Below are 15539 nucleotides of genomic sequence, written 5' to 3'. Positions count from 1 at the left end.
GGGGGGGGGGGCTCCCCTGAGGCCCTGCCCCCTTCGTGACAAGTCCGAGGTGTCCAGTGACCGAAACACTCTTAGCTGGGTGCAGGGTGCGGCTCAGGGCGTGGTCACCGGGGGCTACTTAGGGTAGCTGGCGCGGGGTCCAGCGCGGAAGCCGGCTGCGAGGCTGCGGCGCCGAGCGCTGGCCATGGCGTGGATGCTGGACTGCCTTTTCGCCTCGGCCTTCGAGCCCCGCCCCCGCCGTGGTGAGTGGGGCCCACCGAGTCCGGGGGCTGGGGTCCTTCGCTGGGGCTGCAGGCGGCTGCAGCCCCGGCCAGGCGCCCTGGGGCTTGCCTCGCCGTCCCTTCGCCTCCCTTCCCGCTGGCTTTTAGCTAATTGTTCCTGGCTCAAGGACTGCCCCGTCGAGGCCCCGCATAAATCACCGGCTTTGCCGGGAACAGCGAGCAATCGCGCTAATGGCTCGGCGGGATGCGGGTCGAGCGCGGGGGCGGAGTCGCTGGCTCAGCCGTCCTCGGGGACAGCTAGAGAGTCGGGGCCAGACGCGTAGGAGCACAGTCCCGAAACCCAAGGGCCCTAAAGGCCCAAGGATGAACGTCCCTGGCCGGGCAGCTAGGGCCCGCGAACCCTGAAGATGGAGGTGGGGGGATCCTTTTGCCTTGAAGCTTGTCCCATCTTGTCCCAATCTCAACTACCGAATATATCGACATGGGTCCCTCAGAGTCATCGAATTCAACCCCTTTATTTAAGAGATGGTGACACTGAAGGCCAGAGATGGCAAAGGCCTGCCCAAGGTCATACAAGGAGTTGGCAGCAGGTCTGGCTCTGCGGAGGCCCTGCCAATTGCCCACTGCCCCAAAGCTCCCAATGGCAGAGGCCTGGGGTCTTTAGTCCGGGTCTTCCCTTGGGTACTTTGATAGCAATGCTGTTTTCCCTATCCTTGCGGAGTTGAGGACATAGGTGTGTGAAGGATCACAGCACCACTGTGATACGTGGGTGGCATTTCACCCCCTTCTTGGAAGTGCTTCTATAAAGTACGTTTTGGAAACTGATTATTTATTTTTCCTCCTTAAAGTTTCAGGAGACGTATCTTTTCTGTTTGAGATTTCCCAGGACCCCCACCCACACTGTCCTTCACTCCTCCTTGGTAGGCCCCACCCCCTCGAGGCTGCCACCTGCCCCCACTGCCACCTGTTTTTCCATAGTCTCCACCTCCAAAATCTATATTGGTGAGACTGCGTCATTGGTCGCCAGCCATAGACCAAACCTGGGGTTGTCTCCTCTTTCCTCTGCCCCCTCACAGGCGGGGGAGAAGAGGCAGGGAGAGGAGGGGCCTCAACAACTTAATTCTGCAGAAACCCATGTTTAGTCCTTGCCAGCCCCAGCACCCTGAGAACCATCCCAGGAGTCTGACCTACTACTAAGGGACTGCAGCATGCTTAGCAAGTTCAAGAGGTGTCTCTGGCAGGCCGCAAGTTCTCTGAGAAAGCAAGAGATCTGCACACACACACAGAGTTGTTTTGTTCTGTATGTTTCTTCAAGTTTATGTGATCCCAGTGAATCGAAAAAAATTAAGGGTGTTTTCTAAGATGCCTTTTAAGGCCTTACAGCTCAAACACCCTACCCTTGTAAAGGGGGTAGGGTGAACCATTCCATCCCTGCCTGGCCTGCAAGGCTGTCGTGCGACTCCAATGAGATCAAGGATATGAAGTCTCCTTTATGAATAACCCCATTGGGAAGGGATCAGTATCACACAAGGAAGCCCATCCCCATCTAAAAACAGTCATTTCTATTAGAATTAGGAGGCTTTTCCCTAAACTGAACCCACATCTCTGTTTTTCTGGCTCTGGCACTGACCTTCATGATCCTTCCAAGAGAACAGCGCCAGCCCTCTCCATTCCCCCACCCTCACTCACCCCTGTTTCTATCCAGGCCAAACCTCCCCAGTTCCTTCATCTGTTTAACATGTGATATGGCTACAAGGCTCCTACCCGCATCTAGCTGCTCTTCTTTGAGCATGCTCCAAGTTGTGAATGCCCAATGACCTGGCCAAAAGAGGATTTCCAGCTGTGTCCCTGTAAATATAGTCCTGGATGGCTGACTTTCCCTCTTTTGGAAGCCCACGTTCACACTCATGGTACACAGACACATAGCCACAAATACACACATACATACACATTCCCACACCCGCACATGCCCACATACAAAGTCACCAACGCACAAACACATACTTCACATGTATCACGTACTTTTCACACACAGTGCAACATAACCACATCACACATGCACGCACTACACACAAATCCTTTGCACATGCTGCGTAGTTCACACACAAATAGCTAATTTATATTGGAAGTACTTTCTTCACCTGAAACTACTCATTTTTTAAAAAGTAAACTCAAGTTCTTTTCAGAGTCTCCATTCTGTATTTTGTTGTTTGAATCCAAGTGCATGACCTTATATTTACTACTGCATTTCCAGTCTGATGAGACCTGTCCCCCTACATATGCCAGTGGTACACCACTGCCTACCCCAGCTCTATTACTTGTACACAGCAGCTAATATATGTTAAGTGGTTCCCAGATGCTGGGCCCTAGTCTCAGCCCTTTACATGTATGATCTCACTTAAGTCACACAACATCACTTTGACATAAGTCATTAGTCTTTGGGTACAGTTTTTTTGACCAGGTAAGAACTCATTCACTGCAACCCTCCCCCTGCCCCACCAAGAAATGCTGTGCAATATGAAAGGTAACTTTGTGCAAAACTATTGATATTCTGTAGGGCTACAGTTGCCCTTGGTGCCTCCCTTCAGATGCCTTCCAGAAATCCTCAGGAGTCAGAGGGAGGGAGTAGCTGGCCGATGATTGGGAAGAGTGGGGGAAGTATTCTAAATGTTCCTTCACCCACCCACCCACCTCTTGCTGAGGAGATTGTTGGTACATCAGAACAATCTTTTGAGGGTTGCAATGGGCAATCGACGACCATATGAAGACATTTTGGAGAGGCATCACTGAGATCTGGGAAGAAGGGGGACCCAGAAAGGTCTTCTTTCCCAGGGAAAGGGACAGCACGACTGACCCACTTGAAATTCTCTCCCCAGTTCACTCCTGGCATTGGATTTAGCCTCAGACAATTGGACTTCTGTAAAGCAGCCAAAACGCTAAAGCTGAAGGGACCCTAGGGCCCACTTTACATACAAATTTGATCTTTTCTTGGGGATGGGACCCAATCGATTTGCTGAGACCAGGCCTGGTTGAGCTCCACAGGATTACTTCCCAGAGCTGGGGCGAGTTTGCCAATGAGACACCCCACTTCCCTGGTCATGGCATCAGACGAGCACCCTCATCCACTAATGGCAGGACTTCCCAAAGTTCCTTTGAAAATCATTCGTTTCCACTTCAAAAGGCATTTCTCCATAGGAAAATAATGTGACACTCTATAGAGCTTAGGTTCCTAGGTTAGGCCACGCTTTACCCACCATAAGGATAGAATGCAGAATCTGTGTGATGAAAACTGGTAGAAAATAATACTCTTGCAAGTGTACCTCAGGCTCCAGCAGTAGAGCTGATATGCATCAAGCTTAAATATCAAATGACAGGAAGCATATTGGGCATTGATAGAGCAGGATAACAGGTCCCTGAGGGTGACGATGGCAACAGGAAAAGCAGTTTCGTTCCCTTTTTCACACTTATCAGCCAAGACAACCTAAATGTCCAACTGTAGTGGAATGGTTAAATAAACTATATGACATATCCACTTGTAAGACTAGTCTACATCCATAAAAATGCTGTTCATGAAGAATACGTAGCGACATGGAAAATGGTATGATTTATGTGTCAAATATGCATTTTTAAAAGAATGGAAGAAAATTCAGCAACAAGGTAAACTAAGAGATCCTTTTAGATTGGTGGGATAATAGTTATTTTCTTCTCTGTTTCCCAAAATCTCTATTAAGTTTGTTCTTAAATTACTCTTATAATTTAAAGAGGTGTTTAAAAGGCTAACTGAAGGCCTATAGTATACAAATAGCCCATACAATAATTGCAATGATCTAAAATCCCACTATACATAGTTTAATCTAAGGGATTTTTTTCTTCAAATTTTAGTTTAAGTGTAACAACTAAATCAGGTCAGCCAAATGTGATCCTCCCAGTGATCATGAAATGTCCTCTAACACTGGGTGGGAAAAGGTAGAACTGGATTGAAACTGCTTTTATACTTTTGCAATAAGCAAGTTTCTTAGCCTCTTTTAAAATAATATAATAATATCTATATTTCCAGGTTATAAATTATAATCGTTATGATTTTTAATAACTATTTAATAATAGTTATATTATTGTTATTGGAGATATCATTATATTAAGTGCCTTCTATGGTTCATGTATCAAAAGATGTGTTTTAGTCCTCCTTCAAATATTTACTATGTACCAGTCATCTTACACAAATGATCTCGTTTAACTTTCATAACAACTCTTTAAGGTAAGTATTATCATCTTCATTGAAAAGTCAAAAACTCAGAGAGGTTCAGTAACTTGCTCACGGCCACACAGTAGCTGAGCAAGAATTACAACCCCTTCTGGTCTGATTTCAAAGCTTAAGTGAGATTAAAAGAAATAACACATGCAAAGCTTCTAGCACTATGCTGATGAGCAGACATTTACTAGGTGGTCAGTACAATGTTGCTGACGTTCCCTTGCCCAGAGTTCAAATTCTGGTCTTCGATCTGCTTGACTACTTATAGATTCCTTTCTATGAAAAGGTGCACATTTCAACTGAAAGATGCAATGCAAACACCACCTGTGTCCTTATTGCTGGGGCTCTGAGTCACTAGGAAACGATTTCTGTTTCCTTCTGGCAGTATCATTTGTTCTCACATGTATCAGCAGAAGTAGGTAGATGGCATGTTTGATGAGCCTTGGCAGCTACTGTCACGTCTCAGATACACTTCTTGAGAAACCATGCGGCTTCCTCAGGATAGGCACCTGCTACCCAGCAACTGGTAGGTCCCTGCACTCAGGGATGCTTATTAAATGGCTGGGGCCTATCTTGAACCCCTGTTCCAACAATTCTCTGTATAGTTTGGCTGACCCTTAATTGTTACCCCTCCCACTTTCCTCCACTAAGCAGGGGCCGCGGGACCTCCTCAGAAGCCGACAGGGGTAGGAACTAGAGAAAATTTTAAATTCCTAAATCCTCAGAGGGACTCACTAATAGATTATCTTGCATGGTGGAGTCTAGGGTCAGTGAGGAGTAGCATGCAGGATGAATAAGAGAGGTGAAGGAGAGGGAGGAATTGAAGGCGTCCTCCAGAGACTGGGAGCACCTGAGGCCCGGCCTCTCAGAGCTTTTTCTGCCATGACTCTCAATACTTCTCTACTCTGTAGCCTCTTTATCCCTCCCTGAGATTATATCCACCCCCTACCCTCAACTTCTTAACCTTCACCCACCACTCTCTGCCCAAATGCAGCTTCAGCTTGTAGTGACTTATTTTTGTCTCTAGAGGGAGGCAATAGCATCAGGGAGGAAAGGGCACAGATTGGGGTCTTCTCTTACTTTACCAAAGGGTAGATTTTATTTTCCTTTAACTGCGAACAGGTAAATAACAACTAATTGGAACAGTATTTTAGGTGCTGCAAAATATATCTCAGAGAAACATCATCTCTCCCCTCATCTACCCCCCAACCTTGGTGGCTGCTAGAAGAAGGGTGGCCTTGGGAGCCCCTCCTAATTTCTAGGTTAGAGGTAGAAAACAAAAACCAAAACAAAAAAACAAAACAGAAGTCGTGGGGGCAGTTTAGCCAAGGCATATTTATGCTGTCTTTCTCTTGGGTACTATGGCACACATTTAAGAGACAGGGTCTGGATTGGGTGTGAAGTGAGGGTTGGGGAGCTCAGTCCATAGTTGGGGTGGGAGGAAGTCTAGATGCTGAGCAGGTAGTTTGAAACTTTCCTGTATGGAGTATTACGTCTGAAACGTTGGTTTCATTAACACTGCCAGGAGAAACTGCAGAGTGAGAATTGGACTTAGGATCCAGTTCTTCCGGGCTGCATTAGGCTGATAAAAACATCACCCAAAAAGAAGAGGGGCTATTTCAAGAGTGTCAGACACAATAGTAATGAGGAAAATTGGCTTAGTCAGTCAGCTTCAGTACCTGAACACCCCGCTTGAGACACTCTGGGCTATATGGGCAGGGCGTGAGTAAAGAGAGGGAATTAGCCTTTTCTTGAACATTTATTAGACATGTTAGACATTTGGCTGACACTTTCCATATTTTACCTCCTTGTCATCTGAACATGTCTAAGGCAGGTGTTAACAGCTCCAATCTACAGATGAGAAAACTGAGGTTCTGAGAGATGAAGTAACCTTCCCAAGATCACATAGCAAGTAAGTGATGGAGCTGGGATACAAACTCAAAGCTGTCTGAGGGTCCTCATCTTTACAGGGTTTTACTCACATTTTTCTTGTGAAAACCAAGGTCTCCCTCTTCGATAAAATTCACATTTTGGTTCCTTGCCTGTAATGGGGGTTATTAAAGCATCTTGGAGCTTTTTAGCTTCTTCAAAGTTGAAGTTTGTTCCCCATTTCACAGGTAGGAGTGCTGGACTGCAGCGAACCAGACAGTCTTCATGAATTCAGGTGGGACTTACACAAAGGGATTTAGATAGGTGGTCCAGTGGTTGAGTGTATGTGTGTAGGGGCGGGAGGCAGAGGCCTCACAGGATCGACTGTGAGGAAGTGTTAGTGGAGCTGGTATATTCAGAGGAGAGTGAGGAGGTGTCAGACTGACCTGCAAAGCAGCAGGAAAGCCAAGTGCCTGAAACCAGATGCTGGGAGACACCAAAGTTTGCATGAACTTCTGGTACAGATTTACCAAGGGGCTTCAGCTACTCTGTGCCCTGTGTGACTTACACTAGCCTCTCTAGCAACCCCCACCCTGCACTTAAAATAAAAAGACTTTCTGGCTATGTAGTAGTTTAGGCAATGCTTTTCCTGCCCACCCAGGATGAGGTGCTGACCCAGGCCCAGCTGGGGGTGAAGCTTTACTGATGTTACAGCTGCTTCTTGTGTGCATGCCAGGCTCATTTGTGCCAGTTGAAAGGGCACAATAATAACAGTAGCAATTTAAATCATGCTCCTCGCTTTCTGCTTTGCCCCCTGAAAAGTGGCGAAGTGACTCACCACTGTTGAATTGTCCCTCTCTATCCACTCCCTGACCTCTTTGCAGCAGTCTAGGCTGGTTCCCTGGGGGCTGAGCTGGAAGTCCATTCTTCCAGCGGCCCTTTAGCTGTGACGGAGCCACCCCCCCCAATAAATGTGTTCCCCCAAAATGCGATGTATTGTTTTAATTTGAAATTCTCAGATGAGGCTGCTTGGAAGGCATTAGAGCAGCATGAACCCATTAGGTAAGCACAGTTCTCCCCTCCAAACATGAATAATACAAAATGGGACCCATTCAGGAATCTTTTGAGGGGGCTCTGCTTGTTTTTCTATATGCAGTTTCATATGGAGATGACTGGTCTGCTTGAAATTTACTACATACCAACTTCTGGTGGTAATGCCATAAAAATAGGTCCAGGGGAGCTGTGAAATCATTCCCTTACTCCATCCTGACCCCTCACCCCCATTCCCATCCACACCCAATTCCCCTGACCCTATGGCTAGAAAATGCTCATTCTCTGCTCTTTCTTTCAGCACCAGCCTAAGGAGAGCTCCCAGAACTGGAGGTGGTGAGGTGCTTATGAGCCTAGAGTAATTAAAGATTTTGAGGTGTCAACAAAGCAGGTAATTAGGTGGAGAAGGTATCAGCTGTCTGAGAGACAAAGAAAGTAATTATGCTGAGCACTCTTGGCGCTGTCAGTAAACTCCAAAGAAAGATTTGTTGGGAAGTGATACTGTTTGATAGAGACTTCAATGCCTAGCAGAAATGAGGGACTTTTGGTGAGGCTGCCTGGAACAGAAGAAAGGTTTAGAGAGCTTGGCAAACCTGGATTCAAATACCAGCTCTGCCTCCCACTGGCTGAGTGACCCTGGGGAAGTTACTTAACTCCTCTGAGTTCGATTTGTGATGTGCAAAATATTGGTAAGTCATAGCTCTAATTACCTCATTAGGTCATTGTGAAGACTCAAGGAGATAATGAATGTAACAGCACTAGCACAATGCCTGGTATACAATAAGTGCTTAATAAATGGTAGCATTATTATCATGATCACTATTATTATTCTTACTATATACCAGGCATTCTCTACAGGAGCCCAGAGTTTAAAAGGAGAGACAAATAATCGCAGTTATGTATGTTCGTGTCATGAGAAGTATGAAGAGGGTAACTATGATGGCTCAAAGGAGGGAGCCCTCAACTGGGAGGGAGGGGTACAGAAAAGCAGAGAAAGTTTTGTGACTCCTGAGTTAGGTCTTAAAAAAATAAGTAGGAGTTTGTCACGAGGCCCAGGGGGAAAGGGATTCCAGGCAAGTGTATCTGCCCACACAAAGCCAAAGAGGTGTGAAACAGCCAAGCCTTGAGCTAATAGTTGGGCTTTGCTGGGCACGAACTGGGATCTCCTGGGGGAGGGGGGGAATCAGTGACCAAAAATCTTTCCAGTTTATTCCCACCAGCCCCTGAGCCGCGCCTTAGGCGCCCTACCTGGCCAATCACGTGCGACGCCCTCCTCTTCTTTCCTCTAAGCAGTCAGGTAAGCTCACACCCAGCCCCCAGCGGGCCTGGTGCGCACAGCGGGGGGTCGGCGGACCCAGACCCGGCAGATCAGGCCAAGGGGAGACTGTGCCCAGGTCGCGGGCCCCTATCTCCTTCCTCGTCCCAGTCCTGGTGCAAAGCCCCCCTCCACCCCCAATTAAAAAAAAAAAACTACCAAGCACACAGCCACTTGGGTTCTTTAGACAACCCCGTGCTCTCTCACACGCCACACCCGTAAACTCACGCCGCGACCCCCCTCCAAGAGGCACACGGTCTTCAGCCCTCCATCCTAGCACATACATTGGCTGCATGCGTCCCCACCACACACATGAATACATCACACTCAAACACACACGGACATTGCACCCTCACACACACAAACCTTTGAGCACACACGCCTTAAGTAAGCTCACATATAAAGACACCTTGCTCACAAACACACACAGTACACACCACAACAACCACCGCCCGTAAGCCCACATTGACACAGCACAGCTAAGGGTAAACACACACCAAACAAATATATACACACAAGCTTCAACGGGCACACACACATACACACACTGCATACACATGCACACTACAGCACGACCACAAACCCCGGCAGAAACATACATCGAACACACCCATATCCAGACCGCACCCACACAGTCACACTGTCATCGGGTAGAAACATACAACCTGCAAACGTGCACACACAAACACCGCACAAACACACGCTCCACGTCCGAGCGCAAACCAAATACACTTCACACCCAGCACTCGGACTAAAACATGCAACACGCACACATACCCCACACCCAGCCACACACGGAACTCACAGGCGAACCGCACTTGCGCGCGCGCACACACGCGTACATGCATACATACATACACATACAGCCCGCCCCCTCCTTCCCTCAGGGCGGAAGAGAAGGGGGCGAGGATGGGAGGAGGGGGAAGAAAGGAGGGGGGGATGGGCGGGCGAGGCGCTGCGAGCAGAGACGCTCTTTTCCCTTTGACCTGGGGTATTGTTCCCATTAACCCGCCTGCTCCCCATTCCCGAGCAAAGGGTGTGAGTGAGTTGGGTCCAGACGGGAACCAGTCAGAACCAGGGAAAACTGGAAGGGCTGGGGAATCCGCCGGCGGGCGGAGGGCACGTGAGCTCCAGCCCGGACCCCGCCGGAGGCTCCTCCCCGCAGCAGCCTCCCTCTCAGACCCCTTCGCAGCTTTGACCTCTGCTCCCCACCGCGGGGGGAGGTGGTGGAGGGGGTGGGTGCTTCTTCCTCTCCTACCCGAGAGAGTGAACAACTGTTAGGGGTGGAAAGCTTTACTGGTTTCAAGAAGTAAGGAGTTGAGATCTGCAGAAAAGCTTTTTGCAAAACCTGTTCTAATCTAGTTTGAAGACGTCTCCTAATAGAGAGCTCACTATTTTACAAAGCAACTAATTTTTACATAAAAGGCAATGGTTATTAGAAATCACCGACACCGCGCTGGACACATAGTAGGGCGTTATAAATGTTCCTCCTTCCCACTGTTGTCAACAAATCTGGCAGGGCTATCTACAGCCCAGCAGCAGCCCGCGACAGCTCTGGGGCAGTCGGTGAGCTTCTTCTAGCACACAAGCCCCTGGAGAACAGCCGCCTTGGCCAGGGAGCCACCGGCGGCAGGGGGCGGTAGTGTCGCTTAGGGTGCTTTGCACGTCTGGCGGCATAGCCCCCGCGGGACAGTCTGAGGTCCCCTTTCTCTGTGGCGGGCTACAGGGGTCACTCTAGAATACTCCGCGGCCAGATGAACATCTGGCTCCTGTCCTCCGCCTGCTCCCTTTCTGTAGAGATGGACAGCGGGTGAAGGAGAGGAGGAGGAAGAGGACTTCCGCCTGAGGCGGCGCATTGTGTAAAGCGCCTTGCGGTGCAAAGTGCACAAGCTTCGGAGTCGGTACAGGTTCGAATCCCAGCTCTACCACTTCGCAGCTGACTACCTTGGCAGGTCACTGTCTTAAGTTGCAGGGTGGGTGTGAAATTTAAAGGAGGAAATATATGTAAAGTGCTAATTCCAGTTAAAATCCAAAGGATGTACATTCCCTTCCATTCCCTCTCCCTAACCCTCACCAAGGATAAAGATTTGGGAGTTTGGGGAAGAGGGGGATCAGAGGCCAGAGATATGGCCACCAGGTAATGCCTCTAAGCCAGAAGATGGACAGAGGTTCAATTAGCACTCAATTTCTTAAGCAATGTGCTGTATTTAAGGGAAGTGCCTGCACCAGTGATTTTAGCGATGCCACTCACTAGCCACAAGACATTTCAGTTCACAGCCCCAGTCCTTAGGGCTGCAGTGAGGCCACTCTGCCCATCGCCTCACCTCTCACAGGGACTTCCTAAATCATTCCCACCCCCACCCCGAATTCTTCTCCCCCTTTCCAAGTTGCTGAGTTATTTTTTCATTGTAATGAACACTCATTGGATGCCAGGGACATCTTCTCTTACCTTATGCTTTGCCAGTGCCTAGCACAGTGCCAGATACAGCACAGGCTGTATACATGCAGCAAAGTGATGCCCTGGGTGAAATCCCTTGGAAACACTGAGACTTAAGGGCACATAAGGAGTTATCATAAAGAATTGAGAGAGAGGATTCCAATAGCAGCACCCCAGGCACTGTGGGGATGGAGGGCAGTGGCTTTTGAATAGGGGGCTATTCCGTTCCTCCTCAAAGCCCTCCAGCCCTAAGCTTCCCTGGAAGGGGGTTGTCTCACTGTGGCTGAGGCTTCTGCAGTCAATTAAGAAGAGAGCCTCTTTCCTGGAGGGCAGAGGCCCTGGCCAGCTAGAGGGTGAGTCACTATCTCGGAGTTGGGCAGCAGAGGTGGCACTAAGGTGACAATGAATTAGTCCAAGATGGCACGGGGATATTACCTGAGTGATGATCCGGAGGAGGATAAAGCGGAAGCCTGAGCCCTTGAGGCTGGGATTAAGTGGTAGAATGTCTGTATGCTTAAACATAGTCAGCACCTAACCCACCTCCACACTTCTACCCCTCCAAGTCCCAAAGGGTAGCCAGGCAGCTTCTTAGAGGAGGAAGTGGCGTGGAAATCATCCTTTGGGAGACCTGGGTTCCAATCCTGACTTGGATACTTGCTGTATAACCTTGGGCAAGCCCTTTTCCTTCCTGTTCTCAACACCAGAAGGAAGTTAAGTGGGCAAGGGGCTCTGTGCTGGGCCCTGTGCTAAGTATTTTACCAGTGTTATTTCGCACACTGTTCCCCATAGTGCTATGTGGTGAGCATTTATTCCGCTATTTTTCAGTTGAGAAAACTGAGGCTGAGTGATATTCAATCATCTACTTTCTAATATATCATGCAGTCTTTATGTATTTATGTTACCAAGGCAATCACTGTAACTCAAGCCAGTAACCTGCCAGTCCTCTGCCTAAATTGGCTCCTTATGCACTCAGGTTCAAATCATGTCTCCTGGCTGCCCCCAAAGCCAACCCATGTTGCTTTCAAGGCAGTTGGCTACCTGGGTGGGTTTCTCTTTTCATCTTCGGTGACACCCACCTACCCCCAGTTCAGATCTTTCCCTGGCATATCAGCATAAGATCCCGCATTAGAAAGCAAGCATCACCAGAAAGATGCACCCCAGTTTCAGTCCCTTATCACAAGGGTGGGGGATCTGGCTGCAAGATGTTGCAGTGAGGAAGGGGAGCAGAGCTGCCAGGGCCAGAAGGAGGGGCTGCATAAAAAACCAAGAGGAGAGAGAGAGAGAACGCCAGGGACAAATCGGACCAGCCTCAAACTGCTGCTCCCTCCCTTTCCCCCCCTCTCCTGATCTGGTGCTCTAGAATGTATAAAGGGGCAGCACCCAGCCCATTTTCAGCAGGTGGAGAGGGAGAGAGCCTCTCCTTCAAAGGAAGGGAAAACCACCCTGAGCATTCAAATTACATTCCTGTGTCGGGTAAGATTTATTTAATTCCTGAGGAGTGGGGGTAGGAAAGAGGAGCAGGGGAAGAGGGCGCCTTCTTGGTAGTGCTGGTGCCCAGGTGGTACTTTTAGTGAAAAGAGCGCCACCCATGCTGCTGTCAGAGCCAGAAGCTCTCTCCCTTTACTAGGAGTCAAGAGACACTTGCCACTGGGCTTCTGGATCTCATTTCTAAGCCAGATCCCTGTGAGCCACATCTCTGAGCCTTTGGGGAATAAGTCCATGTCTTCCTTGGCTACCTCAGTACCCATGTGTGCCTGGGGTCAGCAACTGCGCTCTGTCCTTCCCCCTCCCCTTCTTTCCTCCTCTCCTTTGCCTCGGCTCTGCTCCTCCTTCCTTCTTGCTGGGCTAAACTAGAGTCTCTGACATTCTTGATTCTCTTCTCCTCTTTCTTTTCCATCCGGTCAACAACGCTCTCCGTTCATCCATTTACTTCATCCAGGAGAGGAGAAAATTCAACTGAGAGGGAGTGTAATTGTGTATTTGAAATTCTCCCCACTTGAGATCTTGCGCTTATAACCCCGTATTGCCCTTGTTGCGTCAGATGAGAATATTTTGTGCTTGTGAATAATACATTTTTGCTTGGCTGAATAGTGATTTGAATATATGATTGTTGGGCTGCAGATTAGAAGAAGGCATTTTTGGAAGCAGTATTAGAAGGTAAGATGGTTTGGGCAGGTGTGAATGGCCTTCTGACTTCTCCAGGTGCCAAGAAGATAGAAAAGGGAAGATGAAGACTATAGTAGTGTGTGTGTGTGTGTGTGTGTGTGTGTGTGTGTGTGTGTGCGCGCGCGCGCGCGCGCGCTGGGGGTGGGCTACTGAGACCATTCTCATCCAGATAGGTAGAGGAATTCTGTTTGCTCTTGTTGTTCATTGAACTCTGAACCAAATGATCTTCCTTGTCTCTGAGTTTGGAAGATCAGAGGCCCTGGACAAGATGGTGAACAAGCAGCAGGAAGGGTGAGGCAAGGAGGGGCAGGCAGTTGTTCCTTGTGCAGTCCTTGTGTGCAAAGGAATGCCACCTGCCCTTCAATGCCATACTAGTCAGGGCAGAAGGGAAGTGATGAGGGGTAACAAAAAGTGTGCTGAGCGGGGTTCCAGGAGTTTTGGGCCTTCCTTTTGGCTCTGCCACTAATTAGCTCAATGCCCTTTGGTAAGTTTCTTATCCATCTGAACCTCCACCTCTGCCTTTCCTTCACCTGTAATGTGAGATTGTGTGGCATGGCCAACGGAAGAGAAAGGGAGCCCTCAAAGGAAGGGACCCTTGGGCTGAATCTTGAAAGAGAAATCAGCTTTGAATAAAGGGAGAGATGATTGTGGGGTATGATGAGAAACAGTGGGAGTAGCGCCGGGAATTTAGCAAACAGGTATGCGTAAGGCACTGAGTTGGCTGCTGCGTAGAAAATTGCTATGAATCAGCTCCTGCCCCACCGCGGGAGCTTCAGAGAGAGAGTGGGGGAATCTGCGTGGCAGAGCTAAGCGCTCGCAGTGCCCGCAGCTCGTCCCAGGACGGGTCGTAGTCGCACCGCAGGACTGACCAGCGGGTCACGCAGCCGTTTATTCCCTGGCCGGACCAGGAGAGTCGCCAAGCGGTAGTGCAGGGGCAGGACTCCAGAGGCCTGAGTGCAGCCCCTCGAGGGGCTGAGTGGGAGGTGAGTGCACTCCAAGCGGAGCGCCCGACGTGGGGGAGGGAGAGGAAGCCTGCGGGTCCTGGACTAGGTGCCCAGCTTTTCGCGTTCAATGGCTCAAACGTGGAGCACGCAAGAAAGACTGCATTTTTCAAATTCTCGGCATCGGCAAGCAGCAGAAGTGGTTTTGGCGCGCGGCGGGGCTTTGCTTAACTTTGCAGGTTCTGCGCGCTCTTGAGCCACGTAGGGGCGAGACGCAAGGGGCGCAACCCCGCCTGACCACGCTCCGCAGCGGCAACCTGTGGTCCGGGACAACCCTTGGAGGGGAGGGCGCAAAGTCTTGGCTGGCCGGTTCCTGTCCCTTTCCCCCTCCCCCTGCTGCCCCTTCCTTCACCTTCACCTAGCTCTGGGTAGAGGGCAGACTACCGGGCTAGGGCTCCATTAGGGAGGGACAGGGGGACCAGCTTAGACCCACTCTCCACTCTGGTGCCCAGAAACCTGCAGGGGGGGGGGCAGGGATGCTCTCTCTTTCCAGCTGTGGACAGTGGCCACAGCGTGGCCCTGTGTCCTGGAGGTGGCTAAGTCCTGTAGAAGAGTCGAGGACTAGGCAGAAGTGAGGACTGTGTCTCTACCGTGTTCTTAGATAAACCGGATAATAATAAATGACACTGGTTGTGTTTTGGGGCTTGGAGATGCTCACAGACTTGCCCAAGGCCACTCAGCTGCTTAGTAACTAGGCAGACTTCCTGACTCCTGGTCTAGGGTTTTTGTTTGTTTGTTTGTTTTTTTCTTTCGTGCACTGCGTCATAGCCAAGACAGTGGTCTAATTTTGAAGGAGGATAGATACAGGTAGGTAGACACTGATTATTTTTTAAAACTACATTTATTTAAATGTAGTTTTAAAATACCATTCCTGTCATAAAAACTATCAGGAAAACATCTCCCACAGACCCAATTCCCTATGACAGCCATTCAGACAGGGTTTTGAAAAAGAAAACTGCAGAAAATTGAATGCTTCTTGGGGGAGATACAATCAAAGGAGAAGGGAATCAGGTGCGAGTTGGGGAACAAAGGTGAAAGAGAGGTAGCTCTCAGCACAGATTTGGAGAACAACTTTATTCTGAAGGTTTCCTTGACAGATCTCTGTCCACATGGTTTGGGGACGTGTCCCTACTGGTCTTTCCTCTCTCATGTAGAAACCCCAGCTGTGGTCTAGAGGGGCAAATGTTTGATGGTTCTTTTTTTTTTTTTTTTTTTTTTTTTTTTGTGTGGT

At 49.2% G+C, this 15539-nt stretch overlaps 1 protein-coding gene across 1 annotated transcript in view; it reads left to right on the top strand.

Annotated features, from left to right (window-relative positions):
• Nucleotides 1–62: 62 nt before the first annotated feature.
• The window catches only part of ARHGAP36 (Rho GTPase activating protein 36), a 31860-nt gene continuing 16383 nt past the window's right edge, over nt 63–15539 (top strand). Inside the window, exon 1 of the mRNA XM_007450460.1 lies at nt 63–242. Coding sequence (XP_007450522.1) covers nt 185–242 — 58 coding nt within the window. The 5' untranslated portion in view covers nt 63–184. The remainder of the gene's footprint in view (nt 243–15539) is intronic.

The sequence above is a fragment of the Lipotes vexillifer genome, unplaced genomic scaffold (assembly GCF_000442215.2).
Source record: "Lipotes vexillifer unplaced genomic scaffold, Lipotes_vexillifer_v1.1 scaffold215, whole genome shotgun sequence".
In the NCBI taxonomy this organism is placed as follows: Eukaryota; Metazoa; Chordata; class Mammalia; order Artiodactyla; family Lipotidae; genus Lipotes; species Lipotes vexillifer.
Note: the sequence above shows the minus strand (reverse complement) of the source record. Positions and strands in the feature narration are given on the sequence as shown.